This window comes from Carcharhinus amblyrhynchos, chromosome 9, assembly GCF_965287045.1.
Source record: "Carcharhinus amblyrhynchos chromosome 9, sCarAmb.v2.hapA, whole genome shotgun sequence".
In the NCBI taxonomy this organism is placed as follows: Eukaryota; Metazoa; Chordata; class Chondrichthyes; order Carcharhiniformes; family Carcharhinidae; genus Carcharhinus; species Carcharhinus amblyrhynchos.
The window spans coordinates 41,707,126-41,734,027 of NC_137332.1; the positions used below are offsets into that span (position 1 = coordinate 41,707,126).

Consider the following 26,902-nt stretch of genomic DNA (forward strand, 5'->3'; position numbering starts at 1 on the left):
ACAAAAATAACTTTTATTTTTTTCTTGAATCATGTTTAGCAAGTTTCAGTTTTAAAAATAATTAACTTTTAGGTGTGTCTTGTTTGATAGAGAACTGGCAAGCTGAAAAGTGGGATCTATTTTCAAAGAATCAAGTGCACAAAACATAGGATGTGGCTGAATCAGGAGGAAACAAGCAAGGGGTGCATGATAGTACAAAAAGAATTGTATATGGGTTGGGGTGGATCATTATTTGCAAGACTGCAAATGATCTAATCAAAAGTATTGTCCCACTCCTTTTAAATCTGCCATTATCACCCCGCTCCAAAAAAAACATTTAACCCATGCTTAAACTGCCATCCCATCTCCAACTTGCTTTCTTCTCCCATCTTTCCCTGAATTCCATAATTGAAGAAGGATTACCACGATCCTGGAATAGCTCTTATCAAAGTCACGAATGACATCTTTTGTAACTCTGACAGAAGTAATTTCTTCCTCCTTGCCCTTTTGCCTGTCTGCAGCCTTTTATCTGATTGACCACACCATTCTCCTCCGACACACTTCCACTGTTGTTTAGCTGAGTGAGACTGCACTCCCATGACTCCATTCTTATCTAATCACAGCCTGAAAATTATTTGTAATTGCATCTCTTCCTGCTCTGCACTATTACTCTGGTGTCTCTTCCAAGTTTTCATCTACGTGCCATCCCTGGACAACATCATTTAGTTTCCACCTGTATGCTGGCAAACTCCAAAATACTTCACAACCCCTTATTTCAACACTTGTGCTGTTGCTAGATTATCAGATTGTTTATCTGGCATCCAGTACGAGATGAACAATAATTTCCTCCAATTAAATGTTGGGAAGATTGCAGCCATTATTTTGGTGCCTGTTCCAAACTTAATTCCCTAGTTAACAATTTGTTCCTTCACCCTGGCAAAGGTCTAAAATTAAGCAGTGTGTGTCATTTGATCCTAAGATGAACTTCTGACCTCATTTGTGCCCCCACAAAGACTGTCCATTTCCACCTGTGCAACATCGCACCATCTCAATTCATCCGTTATTGAAATTCTCACTTATGCCCTTTTTATTACCTCTAAACTTCCAACACATTCCTGATTAGTCTCCTGTATTCTATCCTCCTGAAAACTCTGCCCACAACTTGCAGCAAGTCTTGTTTGTTCACCGCACTTACGCAAGGATATTTTGGCCTTGGAGGGAGTGCAGAGGAGGTTTACTCGGCTGATGCCGGAGTTGAGCTGTGAGGAGAGGCTGAATAAACTAGGCTTGTACTCGTTAGAGTTTAGAAGAATGAGGGGAGATCTCATTGAGACATATAAGATGATGAATGGGATGGCTGGTATAGAGGTGGAGAGACTCTTCCCGCTCAGAAAGGACAGTAGGACTAGGGGGCATAGCCTCAAGATAAAGGGGGAGCGGTTTAGAACGGAGTTGAGGAGGAACTTCTTCACTCAAAGGGTGGTGAATCTCTGGAATTCTCTGCCCGTTGAAGTGGTGGAGGCTGCCTCGCTAAATATTTTTAAGACGCGGGTTGATGGGTTTTTGATAAGCGAGGGGATTAAGGGTTATGGGGAGACGGCGGGAAAGTGGAACTGAGCCACAACAGATCAGCCATGATCTTATTGAATGGCGGGGCAGGCTCGAAGGGCTAGATGGCCTACTCCTGCTCCTATTTCTTGTGTTCTTATGTTCTTGTTCGCCTAACAACCCCGTGTTTGCAGACCTAAACTGCTCTTGCTTTGTTTCCTCTATAAGGCACTTCCTTAAAATCTACCCCTTTGACCAAGCTTTTGATTTTATCTTATGTACTTTGGTGTCATATAATGCCTCTTTGAAGCATCTTGGGACATTTCATTATGTTAAAGGTGCTATAGAAATATAAGTTGATGTTAATGTTTTCTATCCTTGGTGCAACTTTGTATTTTTTTAATTTGCCTGAGTAAATATGACTAATTTCATTTGATACAGATGAGGAAGGTGTTACATTAACTGTAGATCGCCTTGACCCTGGGCGTGAAGTTGCAGGACGTTTGGACAAGATCCCTACAGCTCTTCTTCCTGGAGATTTCCTCATTCCTTGTATAATTGATACTCAAGGACCTGTTTCTAGAGACACTAACGTCCATACATCTGAAGATTTCGATGCTGCATTTAAGGTAATTAAATCTGAATGGCAACGCGACATTAAATTGGAGATGTGCAAGTGTATCCGGGTATAGATTTACCCTTTTAAACAACTCAGCATTCCCCTCTTTCTTCCTCCTTCCCTTCTACAGTAATCTATAATAACTTGGCCCTGCTTTTTTATCAAGCATTAGCCATCCAAGGCTTGCAGTACAAGCTTCTAAGGATTTTGTACCCTAATGTATTTCTAAAATGTGCGAGTGAGAATAAACTAGTGGCTGTTTTGCATTATGGATCTTCTTCTCCTCCTGTTTTATTGCTAAAACTTGTTGTGGCTTTGGTTTAAGCTTCAAGCTTAATTTTTTTATAAAGGTCTATACAGCATCAAACTGTTCTTGTCTCTTATTGTTTTAAGTGCATACCTCTTAATATTTAATTGTGTGGTCTGTTAAAAGGAGCACAGTTCCATTAGCTGTGAAGCGACTGTGCGTTGTAGACAAACATTAACTGAAAATTCTAGTTTGCCTAACTGTCAAAGACACATGTTGTAAGCTGTCAAATTCAGCTCTCTGTCTATTTATTGAATAATAAGACAGTGCTTGCTTCTTTCTATAAGACTCGGTAATGGATACCAAAGAATGCCAGTGTGTATGTATTATATTCTCAGCATCATTTGTGCTGATGCAAGATGCACACTATGCTAACCAAATCATTTGTGCAAGTAAGCAAGTCAGAAAAATTAACACAAACCCTACAAAAGTAAAACTGAACGCATCAATAGGTGACTGAAAAGAACTAATAATATATCTAACCCATGGGGAAATGCACCAAAGATGCCACTGACTCTGAAGACACCATCTCCATCATGATGAAGTTGTGACCTCTCAAACTTGGCAAACCCCTTCTTTGGGATCAAATTATGTCTTCCAGCAGATTGAATTAATCAATCAAGTTGACTGCTTACACTTACTGCAGAATATGTAAAATCCTGCCCAGTCTTCCTGGAGATTGGTGTGGTGGGCTGTTAGACCGCCATCTCCTTGGATGCCAAAATACATGTTAGCAGAACAAGACCCTGTTATTACTTGACATTTTCGCAGTAATCTTGCTCCTGAAAAGAAGAGGTGCTGTGTTCCATTGTTGTAGCATGGCGCAACAAATATTTGGCTTATTCAAACGATTGGCTCCTAAATATTTCAACCTTTCACGCATTCAATTGTACAGGATCAATCTTGCATATAAATAATATAAGAACAAAGTGCTTCAACAATCTTCCCTCTTTATTAAAAGCTTTTTTTTAATATTCCTAATTGGAATCACTGAAGCTGATTATTTTGTCCCTATTCTGCTAAGGTAATTTTTGCCTCAGGGTTTTTAAGCTAGACAGTCTTGAGGCTTTTGATACACATCCTTGATTCTGTGTTAGAGCAATGGAGAAAAATATGCATTTCTGTTAGTAATTATGTACTATTTAATTTACTAGATGCTATGCCATTATTGCTGTAGCAAGGAAACAATTGACTCTTCGAAACTCCTTGTGATGAGAGGCCGCATTAACTGCATTGAGAACTTGGATAATCTGACCCTTGAACTTCAATGGGCAGCTGTCACAGTTGCAATTACCTTTGAGGCTACACCAATCAATGCAATACCCATAATTCCTACAGCTTTGGCAAGAAATTTAACCAGCCCATTAAATATTGCTCAGGTTCAAGGGACGTACAAATTTGGGTAAGTTAAGCCTGGAAATGTAGTTGAAATAAATCTGTAGATATTTCACCTTTTAATTTGTGAATATTTAAAGACAATGTCTAATTGTATGTTCGAGATTGAGAGGGTGCAGATCTGTGCACTCATCGCATTGAGTGGTGGAACAGGTTCAAAGGGCTGAATGGCCTACTTTATGTCCTTTATTGTATAGCTAATACTGGGAAATAATTGAGTCAAGTTTTAAAGGAACATATATCAGATTGATTGGAGACGTATTTTAAATATAAAGTAAATAGTTTGTTTTTTGTTTCAGAGATGTTGTATCAAAGCCTTATTTATTAGTCTGCACATTTGGTTATTTATCGTTTTCTAATTTTAATTGCAGCTACTAACCTGGTGCAACTGCGTTCAATTGCAGAGGAAGTCATGGCTAGGAGTTGTACTAACTGGTTACCCACAACCATGTGTCATATTATGCTTGTTGATAGTCTTTGTCATGTCTATGTGGCATGAAAGTGCCCTTGGATCATGTCAGTTGATCTTTTAGAAATTTTGTTTTGATGTTCACTGCCCCACTAAAATAATGCAGAAGTGAAATGTTTACACACAGAATTAATATAAAGGACATTTTCTTGGCCAATTGGTTTTCGGCTCTTACTATATATTATTGCAAGAAGTTGTGATTAGAAACTCCTCTACTGGTTGAAAAAACAGTTTTGTCTTTCCTTTAGAAAACAGCATAAATACCCATTTGTACCATTTTTCTTCAGGAGTTGTAGCAAGTAGTTGGGAGAATTCCATTGAAATTCATTTAGATTACATAGAACCATTGGTTGTAGCATAGATGGAGGCCATTTGTCCCATCTGTTCTAACTCTCTGAGACTAATTCAGCTAGTCCTGAGAATTTCTCTCTTCAGATAATTATCCCATTCCCTCTTTGACGCTGAGGTGTTGTAATTTATTCTCTTGAGGTACTTTTCAAAATTCCTCAACCTTTTCATGTTTTGTAACGCATATGCACGTTTGCAGGTATAGTTATGATTTTAGAGGCCTGGTATGGGAGGTAGTGGAGTAGTGGTATTGTCACTTAACTAGTTATCCAAAGACCCCGAGTAATGCTCAAGGACCCAGGTTGGAAACCCACCATGGCAGATGGTAAAAATTTAAAAATCTGGAACTAATAGTCCAATTCTGACCATTAAACTATTGATTATTGTAAAACCATCTGGTTCACCCTTGTCTGGTTGCTCTGTGATTTTAGGCCCACAGTAATGTGGTTAACTATTGAATGCCCTCTGGTTTGCTAGGTCATTTCATTCCATTTAAAAACAATTGGGGATGGGCAGTAAGTGCTGGACCAGCCAGCGATGCCCACATCCCCCTGAAAAACAACAAAAATCAAGATTTTGCAACACCAATTTAGGAAAAAAACTACATAATTGCAATGTTTTCTGCTTTTGCTAATTTTATTATAAACTGAGACTTAGTGAAAATATAACAGATTTGTTTAATTACAGATACCTTACAATGGATCAGACACGCAAGCTTCTACTAATACTTGAATCTGATCCAAAAGTGTTCACTTTGCCTTTAATAGGAATGTAAGTACAATATCATAAGATAATACAGTATCCAATGTTAAAGAATATTTGAGTTCAATTTTAATTTGCTGAAAAGTAAGGACAATGGGTGTGAAATACAAAGTTGAGTCATGTTAATTTCAAAGTCAATAATGGATATCTAGCAAGAGGAAAGAGCCAAAAATGTAGCATTAATGTTTGTGAGACAGAGCGCAAGGGACGTCCAGATTAAACTGTATTTATTTCAATGCAAGAGGCCTGATGGGCAAGGCAGATGAACTCATTGATGGGTACGTGGAAATGGGATATTATAGCAATTACTGAAACATGGCTAAGGGCGTGACAGGACTGGCAGCTTAATGCTCCAGGATACAGATGCTATAGGAAAGATAGAACAGGAGGTAAGAGAGGAGGGGGAATTGCACTTTTGATTAGGGAAAGCATCATGGCCATACTGAGAGGGGAAATAGCCAAGGGTTCAGCCACTGAATCTATATGGATAGAACTGAGAAATAAGAAAGAAGAAATCAGTTTGATAAGGTTGTACTATAGGCCCCCAAATAGTCAGTGGGAAATTGAGAAGCAAATATATAAGGAGATTACAGATAGCTCCAAGAAAAATAGGGTGGTAATAGTCAGAGATTTTAATTTTCCCAACATTGACTGACTGGGTAGTGTTAGAAGATTGGCTGGAGAGAAATTTGAGTGTATTCAGGAGGAATTTCTCATTCAGTATGTGGCTGGCCTGACTAGAGAGGGGAAAAACTTGACTCCTCTTGGGAAATAAGGAAAGGCAGGTGACAGAAGTGTTAGTGAGGGATCACTTTGGGACCAGTGACCATAATTCCATTAGTTTTAAGATAGCTATGGAGAATGATGGGTCTGTCCCAAAAGTTAAAGTTCTAAATTGGAGCAAGGTCAATTTTAATGGTATCAGGCAGGAACTTTCAAAAGTCAATTGGGGGAGTCTATGGAAAGGCAAAGGGACGTCTGGTAAGTGGCTTGCTTTCAGAAGTGTGTTAACCAGGGCTCAAGGTAAACACATTCCTTTTAGAGTGAAGGACAAGGCTGGCAGAAGTCGGGAACCCTGGTTGACTCAGGATATTGAGGTCAAGAAGAAGAAAGAGGCATGTGACGTGCATAGGCAGCTGGGATCAAGTAAATCCTTTGAAGAGTAAAGGGGATGTAGGAGTAGCATTAAGAGAAATCAGGAGGGCAAAAAGGGGATTCAAAATTGTTTTGGCAGATAAGGCAAAGGAGAACCCAAAGAGCTTTTACAAATACATAAAGGGCAAAAGAGTAACAAGGGAGAGAGTAGGGCCTCTTAAGGATCAACAAGGTCATCTATGTGCAGATCCACAAGAGATGAGTGAGATCCTAAATGAATATTTCTCATCAGTATTTACTGTTGAGAAAAGCATGGATGTTAGGGAAATAGATAATGATGTCTTGCAGAGTATACATATTACAGAGAAGGAGGTGCTGGAAGTCTTAAAGTGCATCAAAGTAGATAAATCCCCGGGACCTGATGAAGTATATCCCAGGACGTTGTGAGAGGCTTGGGAGGAAATTGCGGGTCCCTAAGCCGAGATATTAGCATCATCGATAGTCATGGGTGAGGTGCCTGAAGCTTGGAGAGTGGCAAATGTTGAGTCCTGGTTTAAAAAGGGCTGTAGGAAGAAGCCTGGGAAATACAGGCCAGTGTGAGCCTCACATCTGTGGTGGGTAAACTGTTGGAAGGTATTTTGAAAGACAGGATCTGCAGGCATTTAGAGATGCAAGGACTGCTTAGGGACAGTCAGCATGGCTTTGTGAGTGGAAAATCATGTCTCTCAAATTTGATTGCGTTTTTTGAAGGGTTAACCAAGAAGGTAGATGAGGGCAGTGCAGTTGATGTTGTCTACGTGGACTTTAGCAAGGCCTTTGACGAGGTACTGCATGGTAGGTTGTTGCATAAAGTTAAATCTCACGGGATCCAGGGTGAGGTATCTAAATGGATACAAAATTGGCTTCTTGACAGAAGCCAGAGGATGGTTGTAGAGAGTTGTTTTTCAAACTGGAGGCCTGTGACCAGTGGTGTGCCTCAGGGATCAGTGCTGGGCCCACTACTATTTGTCATTTATATTAATGATTTGGATGAGAATATAGGAGGCATGGTTAGTAAGTTTGCAGATGACACCAAGATTGGTAGCATAGTGGACAATGAAGAAAGTTATCTCCAATTGCAATGGGATCTTGATCAATTGGGCCAGTGGGCTGAAGAATGGCATATGGAGTTTAACTTAGACAAATGCGAGGTGTTGGTAGATTGAACCAAGGCAGGACTTACTCAGTTAATGGTAGGGCATTGGGAAGAATTACAGAACAAAGAGATCTAGGGGTACATGTTCATAGTTCCTTGAAAGTGGAGCCACAGATGGACAGAGTAGTGAAGAAGGCATTTGGCATGCTTGGTTTTATCGGTCAGAACATTGAATACAGGAGTTGGGATGTCTTGTTGAAGTTGTACAAGACATTGGTAAGGCCACACTTGGAATACTATGTGCAATTCTGGTCACCCTATTTTAGAAAGGATATTATTAAACTGGAAAGAGTGCAGAAAAGATTTACTAGGATGCTTCCGGGCCTTGATGGATTGAGTTACAAGGAGAGGCTGGATAGACTGGGACTTTTTTCTCCGGCGCGTAGGAGGCTGAGGGGTGACCTTATTGAGGCCTGTAAAATAATGAGGAGCATAGAAAAGGCAGATAGTCAATATCTTTTCCCAAAGGTAGGGGAGCCTAAAACTAGAGGGGAGAGATACAAAATTTCCAGAGGGGCAATTTTTTTTCACACAGGGTAGTGAGTGTTTGGAACAAGCTGCCAGAGGTAGTTGTAGAGGCGGGTACGATTTTATCTTTTAAAAGACATTTAGATTGTTCCATGGGTATGATGAGTATAGAGGGATATGGACCAAATGTGGGCAATTGGGATTAGCTTGGGGGTTTTCTTTAAAAAAAAGCAGCATGTGCAAGTTGGGCTGAAGGCCTGTTTCCATGCTGTAAATATCTGACTCTATAACTGACAGCGTACAAGGCATAAAATGTCAGTTGAGATATCGTTTGTAATTCTTAACCAAGATGTGGGTATGCCGGCGTTGGACTGGCGTAAACACAGTAAAAAGTCTGACAACACCAGGTTTTAGTCCAACCTATTTATTTGATAATATTCTCACAAGCTTTCGAGGGGACAGCCTCTTCGTCAGGTGAATGGAGAGTTCTGGCCTCAGACAGAGCATATAAAGCACAGACAGTTTAGAGATTACTGATTAAAATGCGAATCCTTACACCTAACCTGCTGTTCAAGACCTGAAGTGGCTGACAATGTGAGTGGTAGGAGCACTGATCACAGTTTAAAGAGATGTGTATTGTCTCCAGACAGTACAGTAAGTGAGGTTTTGCAAACCCAGGCAAGTCACGGGGGTTACAGATAGTGCGACATGAACCCAAGATCCCTGTTGAGACCGTCCTCATGTGTGCGGAACTTGGCTATCAGTCTCTGCTCAGCGACTCTGCGCTGTCGTGTGTTGTGAAGGCCGCCTTGGAGAATGCAGGTTAGGTGTAAGGATTCGCATTTTAATCAGTAATCTCTAAACTGTCTGTGCTTTATATGCTCTGTCTGAGGCCAGAACTCTCCATTCACCTGATGAAGAGGCTGTCCCCTCGAAAGCTTGTGAGAATATTATCAAATAAATAGGTTGGACTAAAACCTGGTGTTGTCAGACTTTTTACCATTCTTAACAAAAGCAGGGTGTATTAGGACAGATGAACACCATTGAGCTCTTGAAGTTTTATAATGTTTTGGGGTAAATGGGGAAGCAACAGCATTTGCCACTGATCTTTAAAAAAGCAGTCCACAAAGATCTATTAATGTCTCTAATGTGGTTTTTCTCCTTTCACAATGTCAGTTTGAATCTGGCACCAAGTCAGAGGAACTTCAAGAATCCAGGCGGCACAATGGTTAGCACTATTGCCTCACAGTGCCAGGGACCTGGGTTCAATTCCTGGCTTGGGTCATGTCTGTGTGGAGTTTGCGCATTAACCCTGTGTCTGCATGGGTTTCCTCCGAGTGTTCTGAGTCCAAAAATGTGCAGGTTAGGTGAATTGGCCATGCTAAATCTTTCCTCAGTGTACCTGAACAGAAGCCAGGGTATGACAACTAGAGGATTCTCACAGTAACTTCATTGCAGTGTTAGCGTAAGCCTAATAAAATTGTAACTGATAAATTTTATTATTAAGCAGCAGTACACTTAAAGTATTCTCCCTGACAGCAACCAAGAAAGTAAAATGTGCTGATCTCCTTCACTTTTGATTTTGAGAGGAAAATGAATGATAAGGACATGCATATAGAAATAAGGTAGAAGCAGAAATATAAACTCTATTAAATATAAAGATTTTAATGTAAATTTTATCATAATGGAGAAATTTGATGTTCCACAAATATAAAATTAGTTTTCCAGGGTCAGAGAGGGGGTCTCCAGGAGTACCTATGAACTCCTGCACCTCGTTCAACAAGCTGTAACTTTTTCAAGGGTTTTTGTTTAACAGTGAGTTTCTAGTGTAAAGGGGCAAGTTCTCATGTCAGTGATTTCTGTGATTGCTCAAAATTTATTAACTGAAGGAATGGAGGTATCAGTTTCAAAGGAATAATTATGGCAAATGCTAAAATTTTGCTGTCACTATCTAAAAAGCTGACCTATTGACTCTACTAAAGCAGGTTAGAATCTACCAACTTGGAATACACACATGTTTATCACTATTTGGTCTTGTGGGCTTTGCAATAGGGAGCCAACATCATGTGTTTTTCAAGTCCGTGACGTTGAAGGATGGCTAGATAATTGAATCGAAGTGAGAAAGAAGGCCATTTGGAAAAGAGGTCAAAAAGTGTACTGGGAGTATTGAAACTAAAATGCAGAGGAATAATGATGGAGATCAGCAGAGAGGGGACAGGGAGGTTAAAGATTATTTGGAGATGAGAGGCAGTTTATCAGTAGTATCAGATTGTAGGTACCATGTTGTGCTTTTTATTATTTTAAGGTAGAATAATGGTATAATTTCTGTAACTGTTGCTGGCAGGAAAGCATTTTTCTTTTTAATTTGGGAGGGAAGTGAAGTAATACAGCATAGTAAATATCATCACTATGCATGGTTAATGAACTTTGACTTCTGTGCTGGGTGTATTAAACCTGGGTTAACTTTTGTGCAATTTTAACATTTTTATGGTTGAATGGTGGTACAATCACAGATCTATCATTTTGTAATAAGGATTTTCTTATTAATCTTCAGTGTAAATTTAGTGTGAATTGAGCAGAACAGGGCATCATTTTGCAAGCTGCACTTGGCCGTAAGTGCCTTTTAGATCCTTCCTTAATGGACTTTTTTATTGGTCAAACATTTTGCAGTTTCCTAAGAGACTACTAATCATCTTTTGCTTGGGGCACAGTTTAAGAATAAGGGATCTTCCATTTAGAGATGAGGAGAAATTCCTTTTCTAAAGATCATTAGTGTTTGGAAATCTAGCAAGCAGTGGAAACTGGGTTATTGAATATATTTAAGGTTGAATTAAACAGAATTTTGAACAACAAGGGGATTGAGATTTATGGGGGCCAGGCAGGAAACTGGAGGTAAGGCCACAATTAAATCAACCATGATCTCTGAATGACAGAGCAGGCTCAAGGGGTCAAAAAGTAAACTCCCATTTCTGTTTTCAGGTTATGTTAGAAGACTCTATTGGTTAACACTGCAAACATACGATTGAATCAATGTCAGTACAAGTTGACATACTAAGAGTGCAACATTTTTAATATATATTGTACAGAAGTCCTATTTCAAAGCTTCCTTTTTGTAATTTTATTTCACATTATTGTTGTTCCAGCTGGTTGAGTGGTGCAACCCATGTACATAGCCCACAAGTCTGGGCATGCTGCTTGCGGTATCTATTCAGCTCTTCCATTCAAGAGAGGTGAGATTCAAAAAACGTTTTTTTAAGGCAATCATTCTTTAACGGCAGTACAGCTTCAAACTTACATTACAAATGAGAGCCAACATTAAATTCCATTTGCCATTTCCTGGCCCATTCGCCCAGCCTATCTAGATCCTTCTGCACACTCTCCACACCCTCCGCACAATTTGCCTTTCCCCCAATCTTGGTGTCATCAGCAAATTTCGACACCCTGCACTCGGTTCCCTCCTCCAGATCATCTATATAAATGGTAAATAGCTGAGGCCCCAGCACCGACCCCTGGGGCACCCCACTAGTCACCAACCGCCAATCCGAATAGCACCCATTGACCCCCACTCTCTGCCTCCTATTTGACAACCAATCCTCTATCCACGCTAACACCCTACCCCCAACTCCATGTCCCCTGACCTTCTGCAATAACCTCTTGTGAGGTACCTTGTCAAACGCCTTCTGAAAATCCAGAAAGACCACATCCACCGGCTCTCCTCTATCCACTGCGCTAGACACATCCTCATAGAACTCCAGTAAATTTGTCAGACACGACTTCCCTTTAATGAAACCGTGTTGCGTCCGCCCTATCAAGCAATTCCCTTCAAGATGCCTCGCAATTTTTTCCTTAATGACGGATTCTAACATTTTACCTACCACAGACGTTAAACTAACCGGCCTATAATTCCCCGCCTTTTGCCTGGCACCCTTCTTAAACAACGGCGTAACATTAGCCGTTTTCCAATCTTCCGGCACTTCCCCGGAATCCAGCGACGTCTGGAAAATAACCACCAAGGCATCCACTATAACCTCCGCCATTTCTTTCAGAACCCTCGGATGCATTCCATCCGGTCCTGGGGACTTGTCCACAATCAGCCCCTCCAGTCTGTCGAGCACCACCTCTCTAGTAACAGTAATGTCATTAAGACCCTCCATTCCTACCACCTTTCCATCTCTAACACCCGGCAAATTATTCACGTCCTCCTCCGTGAAGACAGAAACAAAAAAGTTATTCAAGACCTTAGCCATATCCCCATCCCCTACCACTAGGTCCCCTTTCTCATCCTCTAAAGGACCAACATTCACCCTAGCCAGCCTCTTCCTTTTTATATATTTATAAAAACTCTTGCTATCCTTTTTTATATTAAGTGCTAGCCCAGCCTCATAGCTTCTCCTACCCTCCTTTATCAACTTCTTTGTCAATCTTTGTTGACCTTTAAACCTTTCCCAATCCTCTTCTCGCCCACTGCTCTTAGCTACTCTAAATTCCTCCGCTTTTAATTTAACACTTTCCTTCACCTCCTTCGTTATCCACGGCTTATTACCTCTCTTCCTACTGTCCTTTTTAACCATCGGAATAAATTTCTGCTGAGCACCAAGAAAGATCTCCTTAAAGATCCTCCACTGCTCCTCAGCAGACCTACCTTCCAACGCACTCCCCCAGTCCACATTTGCCAATTCTTCTCTCATCCTACCATACTCCCCTCTATTCAAACAAAGGACGCGTGTCCGGGAACCCACTTTCTCCTCCTCCATCTGCACCAGAAACTCCACCATACAATGATCACTCTCTCCAAGAGGATCCTTCACCGCAAGGTCCCTAATTCTACCCGCCTCATTACATAGCACCAGATCCAAGATAGCTCGCTCCCTCGTCGGCTCCAACACACACTGTTCAAGGAAATTATCCCGGCAGCATTCCAAGAACTCCTCCTCGAGCCCACCTCGTCCAACATGGGTCGACCAATCAATATGCAGATTGAAATCTCCCATAACTACTGCCGTCCCATTCCTGCACGCCGCACTTATTTGCGTGTTAACAGCCCGCCCCACCTCCAGATCATTATTCGGGGGCCTATAGACGACACCCACCAGCGTCTTCCTCCCTTTGCTGTTCCTAATCTCCACCCACAACGATTCCACGTTCTGCTCTTTGGCTCCGATATCATCCCTTGCTACCACCTTGATACTATCCTTAATCAGCAGAGCTACGCCACCCCCTCTTTCCTCCTGCCTATCCTTCCTAAACACTTGATAGCCCTGTACATTCATCTCCCAGTCCCTGTCACCTTGCAGCCACGTCTCTGTAATGGCCACCAGATCGTATCCATTTGTGTCGAACTGCGCCACCAGCTCATCCACTTTATTCCGAATGCTTCGTGCATTCAGATAAAGCGCTTTCATCCCAGCCTATTTCTTATGTTCTTATGTTCTTATTATACTAGTGCTCTCTACGTTCTCCTATGTAGATATTATTGCTGAAATATGTATTGAGTGTGCTCCAAGTTATTGCAGCTAAAGCTAAATATGTCTGACTTGAATTTCATGTTACAATTGGCTTTAAAACTTAAGTTGTTAATTTAGAAAAGCTAAATTAGAATTTTTAACCCAACAGTTTGCAGATATAATGCACCGCTGTGGGTTTTTTGCCAAATTAATATTAGTGCTATGTTTTTAACAGTTCCAGCCTCCGAAGCATTAATTTGTTTTAATTGTAACAAATTAATAATTTTTATTTGGGGTATTCACTAATATTGGAACAAAAATTTTAAAATGAAGCATATGGCTCAACATTCCATGGCTACTTTTATATTGGAACGTGGATGGTGTTAAGATACACTTATTACCTAACCCTCATTTCCTTAAGGTGGTCGAATGTTGTTTTCTTAATTTGTAGCAATCAGTTTTGCGCAAGTATCATTTACTCTATTATAACAGGGCTGGGACTGAAACTATGAATAGGTTAGAATCATGCAGCTCAAAGAAGCACTTGGGCCCATCAAGCCTTTGCCAGCTCTTAGCGGTGTCCACTCCTCTGCACTTTGTGTATAGCTATACATTTTGCCACCATTCAACTGTTCAGTTTGCTTACACCATCCTTTCAGGCAATGTATTCCAGATCATAAGTTGCTGCGGTGATTTTTTTTTTAAGTCCTTTATTTTTTTCCTCACTGGTTCTATTACCAATTATCTTAAATTTGTTGCTTCCAATTACCAATCCCCCCTTCAATGGGAACAGTTTCTCCATATTTATTTATTCCAAAACCTTTCAGATTCTTGGACTCTTCTATCAAATATCTCAAACCTGCACCACTCTTCAGCAAAAGAATCCCAGCTTTCACTCTTTGAACATAATTGAAAAGTGTCATTCCTGGTACTAGTCCAGTAAATCTCTCCTGTGACCTCTCCAAGGACTTGACATCCTTTCTAAAGTACGGTGCCCAGAGTTGAACACAGTTCTGAAGAGTCATTTGTAAAGACTTAGCATAGCTTCCTTGCTTTTCTAACTCTGTGCTTTGTTTGCTTCCCTGAGCACGTTTGAACCATTTGATGACTAATTTGACCGTTTACATTGTCATTTCTCATAGATTTATCAGATTTACCAAGTTCAGTTTCATAGTTTGCCATGATGGAATTTGAACTTGTGGGACAGGATTTTCTGGCTGCACTCACTCCAAAACCAGACAATTCCGCCCGAGGTTAACTGATCTTTGCATGGTTCACGTCCTGCCCGCTGCAATTCCGGTGTTGGGTGGGACAGGAAGATTCTGCACATGATCTCTTTGTTGCTCCAGAGTTTAGCTCTCAAACTGAAAATAATTTCCTGCATTTGTTTCACCTTGACAAAGCACCACAATTTAGTTGATATTTCTGATGGAATTGCAAGCGTTTCTCCCCATTTCCAAGAACTCAGACCCTCTCGTAGTCAAAGTACTAAGAGCCCCACCATCAGCAACTTGTAAGTTATCATTGAAGAGAAACAAAACTGAACCAGCCATATAGACATTGGCAGCAAACATTGGGAAAATGCAGAAAGGTTAACATAGAGTCATGCAGCACAGAAAAGGTTCTTCAGCACATCAAGTCTGCACTGACAACTACCAATCACTAAAGGTGCGCTAATCCCATTTTCCTGCACTTGTCCCACATCCTTTAATGTTGTGACATTTCAAGTGCTTGTAACAGTACTTATTTTAAACATTGTAAAGTTTCCAGCCTCCACTAACTTCCCAGGCAATGCATTCCAGGTTCCCACCATTCTGTGAGTGAAAAAGGTTTTTCTCAAATTCCCTTTGAACCTTTTGTCCGTTACCCTAGAACTATGCCTCCTCGTGATTGACCTCTCAACAAATGTGAACGGCTGTTCTCTATTCACGCTGTCAGCATCCCTCAAACTTATACATTTCAATTATGTCCCCCCCGGCCTTCTCTGCTCTAAAGCAAACATTCCAAGCCTATCCAGTCTCTACTTGTAGTCCAAATGCTCCATCCCAGGCAACATCCTCTGCTCCCTCATGCTGTCACATCTTTCCTAGAGTGCGGTGACCAGAACTGTATATAGTACTCCAGTTGTGGTCTAACCAGTGCAATGTTCAACTTCATTACTTCCTTGATCTTATGCTGTATATACCATGAGTGATAAAAGCAAGTATCCCATGTGGTGCCTTAACTAGCCTATTCTCTGACTTCAGGGATCTGTGAATAATTACCCCAAGATCCTTCTGTTCCTCTGAGCTATCCAGTGTCCTGCAATTCATTAAATACTCCCTTGTCTTGTTTTTCCTTCCAGAGTGCATCATCCTTCACTTTTCAGGTTAAAATACCATCTGCCGCAGCTCTGCCACCTAACCAACTCATCTATATCTTCCTGCAAACTACAACCATCTTCATTATTGACCACTCTTTCAATCTTGGTGTCGTCTGCAAACTTGCTTAACGCTTCTCCCATATTTTCATCTATATCATTTCAAACAATAAGAGTCCCAGTGCTGATCCTTGTGACACACTGCTGGACATCGACCTCCAATCACTCAAACAGTCTTCTAATACCACTACTACTGTTTGTGTTCTATTACTAAGCCAATTTCTGATTCATCTCACCAGTTTTCCTGAATTCCATGTGCTTTAACCTTATAAATCAGTCTCCCATTTGGGACCTTGTCAAAGGTTTTGCTAAAATCCATATAAAACTACATCAACTGAACTTCCCTCATCCACATCTTTGAAAATTTCTATCAAATTTGTGGGCACACTGACTATCTGTAATTAACCCATGACTTTCCAAGTGGAGATTAATCCTTTACTGCAGAATTTTTCTTCAATAATTTCCCTACCACTGATGTGAGATTCACCAGTCTGCAATTTCCTGGTTCATCTCTACCACCTTTCTTGAAAAGTGGAACTACATTAGCCGTCCTCCAGTCCTTTGGCACTTCCCGTAAGGAATGAGATTCCGAAAGCTTGTGCTGCCAAATGAACCTGTTGGACTTTAACCTGTTGTGAGACAACTTACTGTACTTCCCATGAGAGGAATTAAAACTTTGTCAGAGCCCTTGCAATTTCCTGCCTTGCCTTTCACAGCAGCTTGGGATGCAATTAATCTGGGCCAGGGATTTGTCTATTTTTAAACCTGTCAGAACCTCCAATACCTCCCCATTTCCTGGTCTGTGCAAGTTCCATACAGTCCCTTTTCCTGAATTCTGCACCTGCCTTCTCCTTTCCCAGAGTGAAGACAGAAAAGAAGTATTTTTAAAATCCTTCCAATATCCTGCAGCTTCACACACCATATCCCTTTGGCCCTACTCTTGCCCTGGTTTAACCTCTTCCCTTTATTTATAAAATATCTTGGGATTCTCCCTCATCCTGTTCAGAAGTTCCTTTTCCTGCCTATCTTTTTCTCTTCTAATTGTTTTCTTAAGTTCCCTCCTTCATTCCCTATATTCCTCTAGGGCCACAGCTGAATTGCTCCCTTCTGACTTAAAGGCCTTTCTCTTTTTTATCTGGTCCTAAGTTGTCCTAGACATCCGGAGTTCTCTAAACTGCTTGCCCCTACGTTTCTCTCCTAAGTGGTACATGTTGGACCCGTCCTCTCCCCAGCTCCTTTTTTTGAATGGCCTCCACTGTAGATTTAGCCACAAGGAGATATTCCCAGTCGACTTTGGCCAGATCCTGCTTTATTTTAATAAAATCTGCCTTCCCTCAATCCAAAGCCATCTTTTGCAGGTCATCTTTCTCCTTGTCCACAGCAATTTGAGCAGTATTGTAGTGTAGTTGCTATCGTTGAAATGTACCCCCACTGTCACATTGAACACTTATCCAGCTTTGTTCCCCAAAATCAGATCCAGCACTGCACCATCCTTGTTGGACATTATGTTATTGATTCAGCAAACTCTCTCCAATGTGATTTCAAGTAATCTGCTCCCTCTAAACTCTTAACACTATCTCCAGATTTGCTCCTTTATTTCTTGCTGACTCTTTGGGATCTATAATACAATTCCGGTAATGTGGCTGTCCCCTTACTATTCCTAAGTTTTATTCGTAAAGTCTTGTTTGAAGACCCTCTTCCAAGATACCACCTCCTTATTTCAGTAATTGACTCCTTAATACTGCTATACCACAGAGTCATAGACGTTTACAGCATGGAAACAGGCCCTTTGGCCTAATCTGTCCATGCCGCCCTTTTTTTTTAAGCCCCTAAGCTAGTCCTAATTGTCTGCGTTTGGCCCATATCCCTCTAAATCCATGTAACTGTCTAATACTTTTTAAAGGACAAAATTCTAACTGCCTCTCTACCTCTGGCAGTTTGTTGCAAACACTCACCACCCTCTGTGTGAATAAATTGCCTCTATGGACCCTTTTGTATCTCTTTCCCCCCTCACAAACGTTTACCTTCTAGTTTTCGACTCCCCTACCTTTGGGAAAAGATATTGACTATCTAGCTGATCTGTGCCCCTCATTATTTCATAAACCTCTCTAAGATCACCCCTCGGCCTTCTACACTAGGAAAAAAAAATCCCAGTCTATCCAACCTCCCCTTATAACTCACCTGGTAACATCCTAGTAAATCTTTTCTGCACTTTTTTTTCTAGTTTAATAATATCCTTTCTATAATAGGGTGACTAGAACTGTACACAGTATTCCAAGTGTGACCTTACCAATGTGCTTGCACAACTTCGACAAGACGTTCCAACTCCTGTATTCAATGTTCTGACCAATAAAACCAAGCATGCCGAATGCCGCCTTCACCACTCTGTTCACCACTCTCAAGGAGCTAATGAACCTGTGCGCCTAGATCTCTTTGTTCTGTAACTCTCTCCCCAATGCCCTACCATTAACTGAATAAATCTTGCCCTGGTTTGATCAACCAAAATACATCACCTCACATTTATCTAAATTAAACTCCATATACTATTTGTCAGCCCACTGGCCCAATTGATCAAGATCCCATTGCAATCCTAGATAACCACCTTCACTGTCCACTACGCCACCAATCTTGGTGTCATCTGCAAACTTACTAACTATGCCTACTAAATTCTCATCCAAATCATTAATATAATGACAAATAACAGTGGACCCAGCACTGATCCTTGAGGCACACCACTGGCCACAGGCCTCCAGTTTGAAAAACAATCTTCCATAACCATCTTCTGTCATCAGGCCAATTTTATATCCATTTGGCTACCTCACCCTGGGTCCCATGAGATTTAACCTTTTGCAACAACCTACCATGTGATACCTTGTCAAAGTCCATAATATTAGCACCTCCCTTTTTTACACAGGCATGGCATGGTTAACCTCCTGCTGTCTCAGCCTCTGCCCCCAGTATCTACAAAAGCCAAGTCAAGCAAGTGCCTGGATAAGTACAGCTGCAATAACACTGTAGGGCAGGACAGTTCAGTTGATTGTTGCTGGATATCTTCCCTCACCTCCACACGCATGCTATGTTTGCAGCATGCATTTACCTACAGGATGCACGCAGCAATTCACCAATGTTAGTTTGACAGCACTTCCTTAGCCTGCAGGGTGATGGCAACATTATGTTGCCTTCAAGTTGGCTAGCATGAGCATCGTAGTCTTTATATAATAAATTTGTTTTATTTGCAGTAACCTCTGGCTTTTTTTTTAATTTAGAGTTTTCTCGACTGAGCAGAAAAGCTTTCTTCTGGTTCTGTATTCAGTTACACATAGGCAACCTGAGTTCTATGAATGTCGTCCTTGTAGTGAGCATCAGAAACTAGATTTCCAGCTGCTTACTAGCACAGAAGTGTTAAATATTTGCACAGTAAGTACGTGGGTTAATTCTAAGGAAGATTCTACTCTTTAAAGATACTGTAAATGTTTAAAGTCAATTTGTTGCTAGTAATTTTATCTGTCAAATAGAATTCCATTCACTATCATGGTCCAATCAGGAATGAGATGGAATACCCGCCACTTGCCTGAATGAGTGTGCCTGTAACACCATTCAAGAAACTTGACACCATCTGGGACACAACAGCCTATTTGATTAGCACCCCACTCACCATCTTAAGCATTCATCCCCTCCACCACTGGTGCAAAATGACAGCAGTATATTGTATATACAAGATGCACTGCAGCAACTCACCAAGACTCCTTCAACAGATCTTCCAAACCCACAACATTCTCCAGCTAGAGGAATATGGGTAGCAAATGCATGGGAATGCCACCAGCTGGCAAGTTCTGCTCCAAGCCACACTCCCATCCTGATTTGGGACGATATTGCTGTTCCTTCACTGTCATGGCTGGTTCACAGCCTTTGACACCTTGTTCATTGATCTTGTTTAAATCTTCTGAGTTGTCCAGACTGCTCACTTTTAATTTCTGTCACACTGCAAGCCTTCACCTGCCCTAGACTCCCCCCTGTCTCTTTCCTCTTTTAAAATCCACCACTTCAACAAAATTGTGGTTATCCCATTTCATCTGTCCACCTTTTGGCTTGGAACTCATTTTTCAGCACATCATGTGTCTTGGATTTTTAAAAATATATTAATGGCAATACTCTGCAGTAGTTGGTTTTAACTGTACATTGGTGAATTGCTAATGTTAGTTCTACCTGACCAGTTTAACCCTTAATATTATGAGCAGTTGAATTTTTTTTTTCAGAGCACCGAGGCTTCAGCAAAACACCCAATTGAATTTGAACTGAGCGATGAAAATAAAAATTCAGAGAGTGAATTTTTTAAGGAGGTGGTTAGCAACCTTGCGGAAACTTTGTAAGTATTGCATTTACTGCCATTTATCTTGAATCTGTCTCCCTGGTTCTAGAATTCTCCACCAATGGAAACAATTTTATCCTATCCATCTTCCCCTCATCATTGTGTACACCTCTCTCAAGTCGCCCCTTGGCCACCTTTGTTCCAAAGAAAACAATTCCAACCTATCCAACCTGTCCTCATAGCTACACTTTTCTAGACCGGGCAGCATTCTTATAAATCACCTCTGCATTCTTATGTCCTTCCTGTAATATGTGACTAGAACTGTGCACAATACTCCAATTGTGGTCTCACCAGTGTTTTATGCGATTCTAACATTATAGCCTTACTTTTATATTCTGTTCCTCTGCCGATGAAGGAGAGCATTCCGTAAGCCGCCTTTACGACCTTGTCTACTTGACCTTTTAAGTTCCTGTGTACTTCTACACCAAGATCTCTCACTTCATCTACCCTTCTTAATATATTCCCATTTGTTATGTATTTGCAGTAACGGTTTGACCATTTATAGAATAAAAATTAGAAGTATAGAGATCGAGAAGTCTTGCTACAATTGCACAGTGTTGTTGAGATCGAACCTGTAACACTGTGTGCTTTTGTTCTCTATATTTAAGGAAGGGTATATTTGCTTTTGAGGCAGCACAGCAAAGGTTCACTTGATTGGTTCCTAGGGTGAGAGGGTTGTTCTGTAATGAGCCTATGTTCTCTGAATTACTAATGGAAAGAAAATTCTGCAGTACATAATTCTCCTGAAGCCCCAAAGCCTGTCCACCATCTATAAGGTACAAAACATAAGCATGATGGAATAGTCTTCACTTGTGGATAAATGCAGCTCCGTTAACGTTCCAGCTCGACTCTGGGGCAAAACAGCCTACTTGATTAGCAGCCCATCTACCACCCTCAACATCCACTTCACTCCTCCCCCAGTGACAACAATGTGTGCTATCTACAAAATGCAGTATTGCCTTAGATACATGAGATTAAAACTGATCAAATTTAAGTGGCTTGCTGATTTAGGAAAATATGACTTTTATGTATGCAAATGCCTAGTTTGATTTAGTACAAGACTTTCAAGTGATGGTGTGGACTCCTAGCTAGAACTAAATGTTCTTTTGTGTATGATTTTTTTATTTTGTGTGTATTTTAAGTGCTCCAGGTATAAGCACTAAAAGTGTGCACTTGAGCAGATTTTTTTAATAGCTGTTTAAAAAGTTCAACCAGAAGCAGAATGGCAAGTTAAAGTTTATTTATTAGTGTCACAAGTAGGTTTACATTAACACTGCAGTGAAATTGCTGTGAAAATTTCCTAGTCACAACACTCCGGCATCTGTTTGGATACACCGAAAGAGACGTTAGCGTGGCCAGTGCACCTAACCAGCACGTCTTTTGGACTATGGGAGAAATGGAGCATCTGGAGGAAACGCGCAGACACAAAGAGAAAATGCAAACTCCATACAGTGACCCAAGTCAGGAATTTAACCTGGGTCCCTGGCGCTGAGAGGCAGCTACGGCTACTGTCCCACACCATGAAATTGAGAATTCTGGACTGAGATGGTTACAAATCTGTTTAAGTAGATGTACCAGAAAGGAGATTTTCCACACGTTTGTAAATTTTGATTTCATTTTTAAAATTTATTTTGCAGCCTTCGGTGTGAGTCAGTTTTGAACAATGACTCTGGTGTGGAGGAAGAGGACCTTTCTCCAAGACCAACACCAAGTCCACATCCTCATGGCCAAAAGGTTATTAGTTACTATACCTTTAATACACCTTTAATACTATACCTTTAATTACGTGGGACGTTTTAAACGCAAGTATTTGGAGGAGAATGTGATAATGATGAGTAATCTAAGTTTAAAAGCTGCAAACATGAAAAGGATGAGAAAATACTGCTAACCCCCACCTATTACAGATAATAGCACGGAAAAAACATTGTTCATCCACCTTTCTTTAAAAATGTATAAAACAAGCTTGTGACTAATGGAAGAATATGTTGGGGGGGAACTCCACTTCGAGTCCCAAAGACAGAACAAGCAAGCTCCAGGCATTAACCCTAAAACAACTTTTGTCCCCTATTAATAGAATGATTCTCTTCTCGTGGAAACTTGTTCCTTTTAAAGGATGGTAACAATTTGCTCTTGCCATAAGATACTAGTAGTCGTGTAAATTTTAAGTAGCCCACATCTGGCCAGACCCTTCAGCAAGAATGTAAATATGCATTTAAGGCAGAAGTGCATAGGACAAGTTTTGAGGTATGTTTTCGGCCTGTGATTCTGATGCATACGCAGTCAGCATTTGTACAAATTTCTATTAAGTGCCATGTTGAGTAGATCTGCTGGTTGAGCTACATGGCTTAAAATGAAGTGCTGTAATGCTGTATGATTTAAACTGTAATTTTGAAATGGCACTATATTACAGGGGTCTAGCACATTCTACATATGTTAAAGTGGCCAAACTAGCTTCCTCCTTAGTTGCTATCTGCATTGAATGCTTTAAATTCCAGAACATATTATACTTTTTCTTTCTATTAATTTAGTGTCCAAGAGTCTATCCTTCTGTACCTGAGCTGTCACTTGTATTTGATGGAAGTTTTATAGAGTCAAAGTGTACTACATCAAGACTACAATCTCATCAGACAACAAAACTCAGTAGAGCATCTGGAACTTTTAGCTCAACCAAGGAATCTTCTGAAAATGGGCAGCATGGAATGACTTCCCAAGTTATACCTCCTTCAAAACAAAATCTGACTCTTTCACGTGGATCAGCTGCATCTGTTAAGTCTGGTAAAGAAAGACCAGCAAAGCAACATCAGAAAGGTGGCCATTTTGTCAGGAAGAGTTCTGGATCATCATCATCATCATCATCCTGTTCTACTCCACCAAGTGGACCTTCACCTGATACTTCCTTAGACCAACCTAAGTTGGTTATGTCCACAGATATAGTTGATCCAATAAAAAACAGTGGTTTGAGTAAAGGAGGGGTTTCTCCCAGAGGCTGGAAATCCATGTCCAATGTAAGACACCCTCATGGACCATCTTCTAACAAATCCATTCGACAGTCGTTACAGCACGCTCCTAACTTTCCATCTCATTCTCCCGAAATGCAACTCTTAGGACTTCCCCAACGTTTTCACACACCATATCCAACTAACCACTGTAATTGCTGCCAACATCATGGACCCTGCTGTGGCCCTTCGATAAATGCTAATTGGCAAGGAAATATCCCAGTGTATGGCTCTAAAGGAATCCACTCACCCAATTGTCATGACTGTAGCCCTGCACCGTGCCAACAGAGTCCAACTTATTTACCAAATTCACACTGTAGTACTTTGTGTGTGAATAACAACCCAATAAACCAGGGTTTGCCTGGGCCAGCAGGAAGCACTTCACCTCCAAGCAGCAGTGTGATGAAACCACCTGGAGGCTCCCATATACCCCTGTCAAATCAGTGCAAAATGTGCACAGTTCCCTCTGCATGTTTACACTTTCCTGTTGGAAGACTGGAACGTGACCAAGAAGGAAATGGAACAATGGGATTGCCCGTTGATGCTTACAAGATTCTTGTGGAACAAGATAGACAACTAAAGCTCCTTCAGGCTCAGGTAGGGTAATTGCAATAATTTCTTTTTCATTCTGTCGTGATCTTTCCCTTCATCTTCTCTTCCTTTCTTCCCTGCCCAAAATAAGGAAACCTTCTAGTATACTAGAAACATGTACATCTAAATTATTTGTCTTGGGTATCATAGAATGATAGAATCCCTACAGTGCAGAAGGAAGCCATTTGACTCATCGAGTACGTACAGACTCTCCTGAAGAGCACCTTACCCAGGCCACCCCTCCCCCCCTATTCCTGTAACCCAGGTATTTAGCTCACTTATCTCTTCCCCTCCACCCCCCGGCATTCACCTCTTGGGATGCTAAGGGGAAACTTTGCATGGCTGATCCACTTAACCTACATGTCTTTGGACTGTGGGAGGAAACTAGAGCACCACGCAAGTACAGGGAGATCGTACAAACTTGCCATTGATTCAAAATGTTTTAATTCCAGCAAATTTAATGAGTTGGTCAATCTTACAGAATCATGTTTTATTTTTTGCTTATGACAATTTTAGAAACCTGAATATGCCAATAAATTTCCTATTATAAAAATGCAGAAAATTTACTCAATGTACTGCTTGACCAGTGAGGTAAAATCATTGCACACCTTGCTGGAACTAAACTACTCTGGTCTTGCAGAGAAAGTATTTGTTGCCATTGTAAAAACCTTTATAAATATGCATGTTTCCCCCACCGCCCACTATAACCTCCATTTGATTACATATAAAGTTATTCTTTGCTCTACTTCCATTGTGAATGTGAATTATTTTCATTGGGTAAGTGTCTCTTATTTCTGTTTCCTCTTTCACTCCTTTGTTATGGTTAGAAAAGTTTACCTTTTTTGATCTTGGCCTTTCTTCTCTTCTCTGACACCCCCTTCCCATTTGTAACCATCAAATAACATAGTGGTGTACCAGGGGAGGTTTCTGTTTTGTCCTCAGCTGAGTCTCCAATAATCACCTTAAAGCTGGTTCTTGGTCATAGTAAGCTCTCCCATAGCACTATTCAAAGAGAAGCAAAGGATTTCTCTTGATGTCCAGTCCAGTCCAGAGTAATTAGTTGTGTACTTCATATACTTTTTGTGGGACCTGGCTGTTTGCAAATTGGGGCTGTCACATTACAATCATGATTGCATTTAAAAACAGTACTTTGACATATCTTCAGATTATGAAAGAATCTGTATAAATTCAAGTCCTGTACTACTTTCCTTTCCTATTCAGCATAATTGGTAAGGGCATTGAGCTGGTTGGCACATTGCAAATGCATGTCCTTTCACAATATTGAAGGCATATATCTGGGTAGTGGACGACTGGGATTAAGGGGGAGTGGGGTAGATGATCAAGTGTGATAAGTTGCATGAGTTCCAAAGTGACTAGCCTTGGCAAATTGTAACTGAGCCAATAATCTAATAATTGCTGCAGGCAAGATCGTAACTTCTGAGTGCTGTTGACTAGCCATGCTGATTTTGTGACGTTAAATGAAAAGGTTAGTAAGAATTTTTTTTTGCATTGTACTCCAAACAATACTGTAAACCAATGGTCCTGATGGATGTGAGCTGTGGAAGCATTTTGAATTGGTTAAACGCCGGTTGTGTTCTTCTGGGGATGTGAGAATCCTAAAGTGCTGATTATTGTCAACCTGCCCTTTGATTCTATGGCCTTTGAGTAAGTGATGCATGTCCAGAGTGTGTGTGCCATTTCAGATAATCAGTTTGATTTGGTTTAGAACCTCATATCACATGACAAAACCAAACTGACTTAAGTGCATCAATCCTATAACCCAATAATATTTCAAAATACTAAAGCTTTGTGGAAACCTAATTAATCATTTATGTTCTTTAGTTAACTATTAAGTGTTTGCTTCACCTAGATTCAACGACTTTTGGGCACGCAGCAATGCGGTGTTACAACTCCTGTGACACATTGCTCTTCAAAAAGTATCGACATTTCTAACACCTCACCACAGCCAGAGAGACAAGTGGGATTTGTTGCTATGGAAACCCAGACATCTCCTGGAATTCACATGAAAAAAAGTGTTAGCATTGCTGTGAGCACAGGTGAGACACAACATATCCAGCATCTGATCTGAATAGTACAATTTTTTTTACATTTTGAATATTTAAATAGAAACTATTTTTCCATATTCTTAAAGAAATGCTATATAATTTGTGTACCAAAATGTGCTTGGGGCATTTTTTGTTTCATAACTTAAAATTTGAATCCACCAAAGTTTTGCAACGAATTGAAGTGTGACCACTGTGTTCCTTGTGGTATCAGGAGAAATAAATCTTTATTCTGAAATAAAAAGGGGGGGTAGTTATAGGACGGATGTCAGGGGTAGGTTCTTTACCCAGAGGGTGGTGAGGGATTGGAATGCCCTGCCTGCTGCGGTTGTAAATGCGCCTAGTTTGGGGGCGTTTAAGAGATCTGTGGATAGGTTTATGGACGAAAAGGGATTGGTTTAGGTTAGTGGGTCATTGTTTTTTAACTGGTCGGCGCAACATCTTGGGCCGAAGGGCCTGTTCTGTGCTGTTATGTTCTATGTTCTAAAAACAAAAAATGCTGGAAGTACTTGGGTCTGGCTGCATCTGTGGAAAGAGAGTCAGTTAGCTTTCCAGTCTGTGACCTTTCATATATTATCAATCAAGGTAGAACTCATTTCAATTGGCGCTTAGAACATAGAACATAGAACACTACAGCACAAACAGGCCCTTCGGCCCACAAGTTGCGCCGACCACATCACCTACCAACCTACAGACCTATCTATAACCCTCAATCTCATTAAACCCCATATACTCATCCAGAAGTCTTTTAAAAGACCCCAGCGAGTTCGCCTCCACCACCACTGACGGCAGCCGATTCCATTCACTCACCACCCTCTGAGTGAAAAACTTACCC

At 40.8% G+C, this 26,902-nt stretch overlaps 1 protein-coding gene across 2 annotated transcripts in view; it reads left to right on the plus strand.

Moving 5' to 3' along the window:
* stil (STIL centriolar assembly protein) overlaps positions 1–26,902 on the plus strand; it is a 58,376-nt gene that overhangs the window by 16,999 nt on the left and 14,475 nt on the right. For both annotated transcript variants that reach the window (XM_080195508.1, XM_080195509.1), the window contains exons 5-13: positions 1,969–2,156; positions 3,608–3,855; positions 5,353–5,436; positions 11,329–11,415; positions 19,315–19,465; positions 20,305–20,414; positions 22,055–22,151; positions 22,946–24,010; positions 25,875–26,061. In XM_080195508.1, the coding sequence (XP_080051634.1) occupies positions 1,969–2,156; positions 3,608–3,855; positions 5,353–5,436; positions 11,329–11,415; positions 19,315–19,465; positions 20,305–20,414; positions 22,055–22,151; positions 22,946–24,010; positions 25,875–26,061 (2,217 nt within the window). The remainder of the gene's footprint in view (positions 1–1,968; positions 2,157–3,607; positions 3,856–5,352; positions 5,437–11,328; positions 11,416–19,314; positions 19,466–20,304; positions 20,415–22,054; positions 22,152–22,945; positions 24,011–25,874; positions 26,062–26,902) is intronic.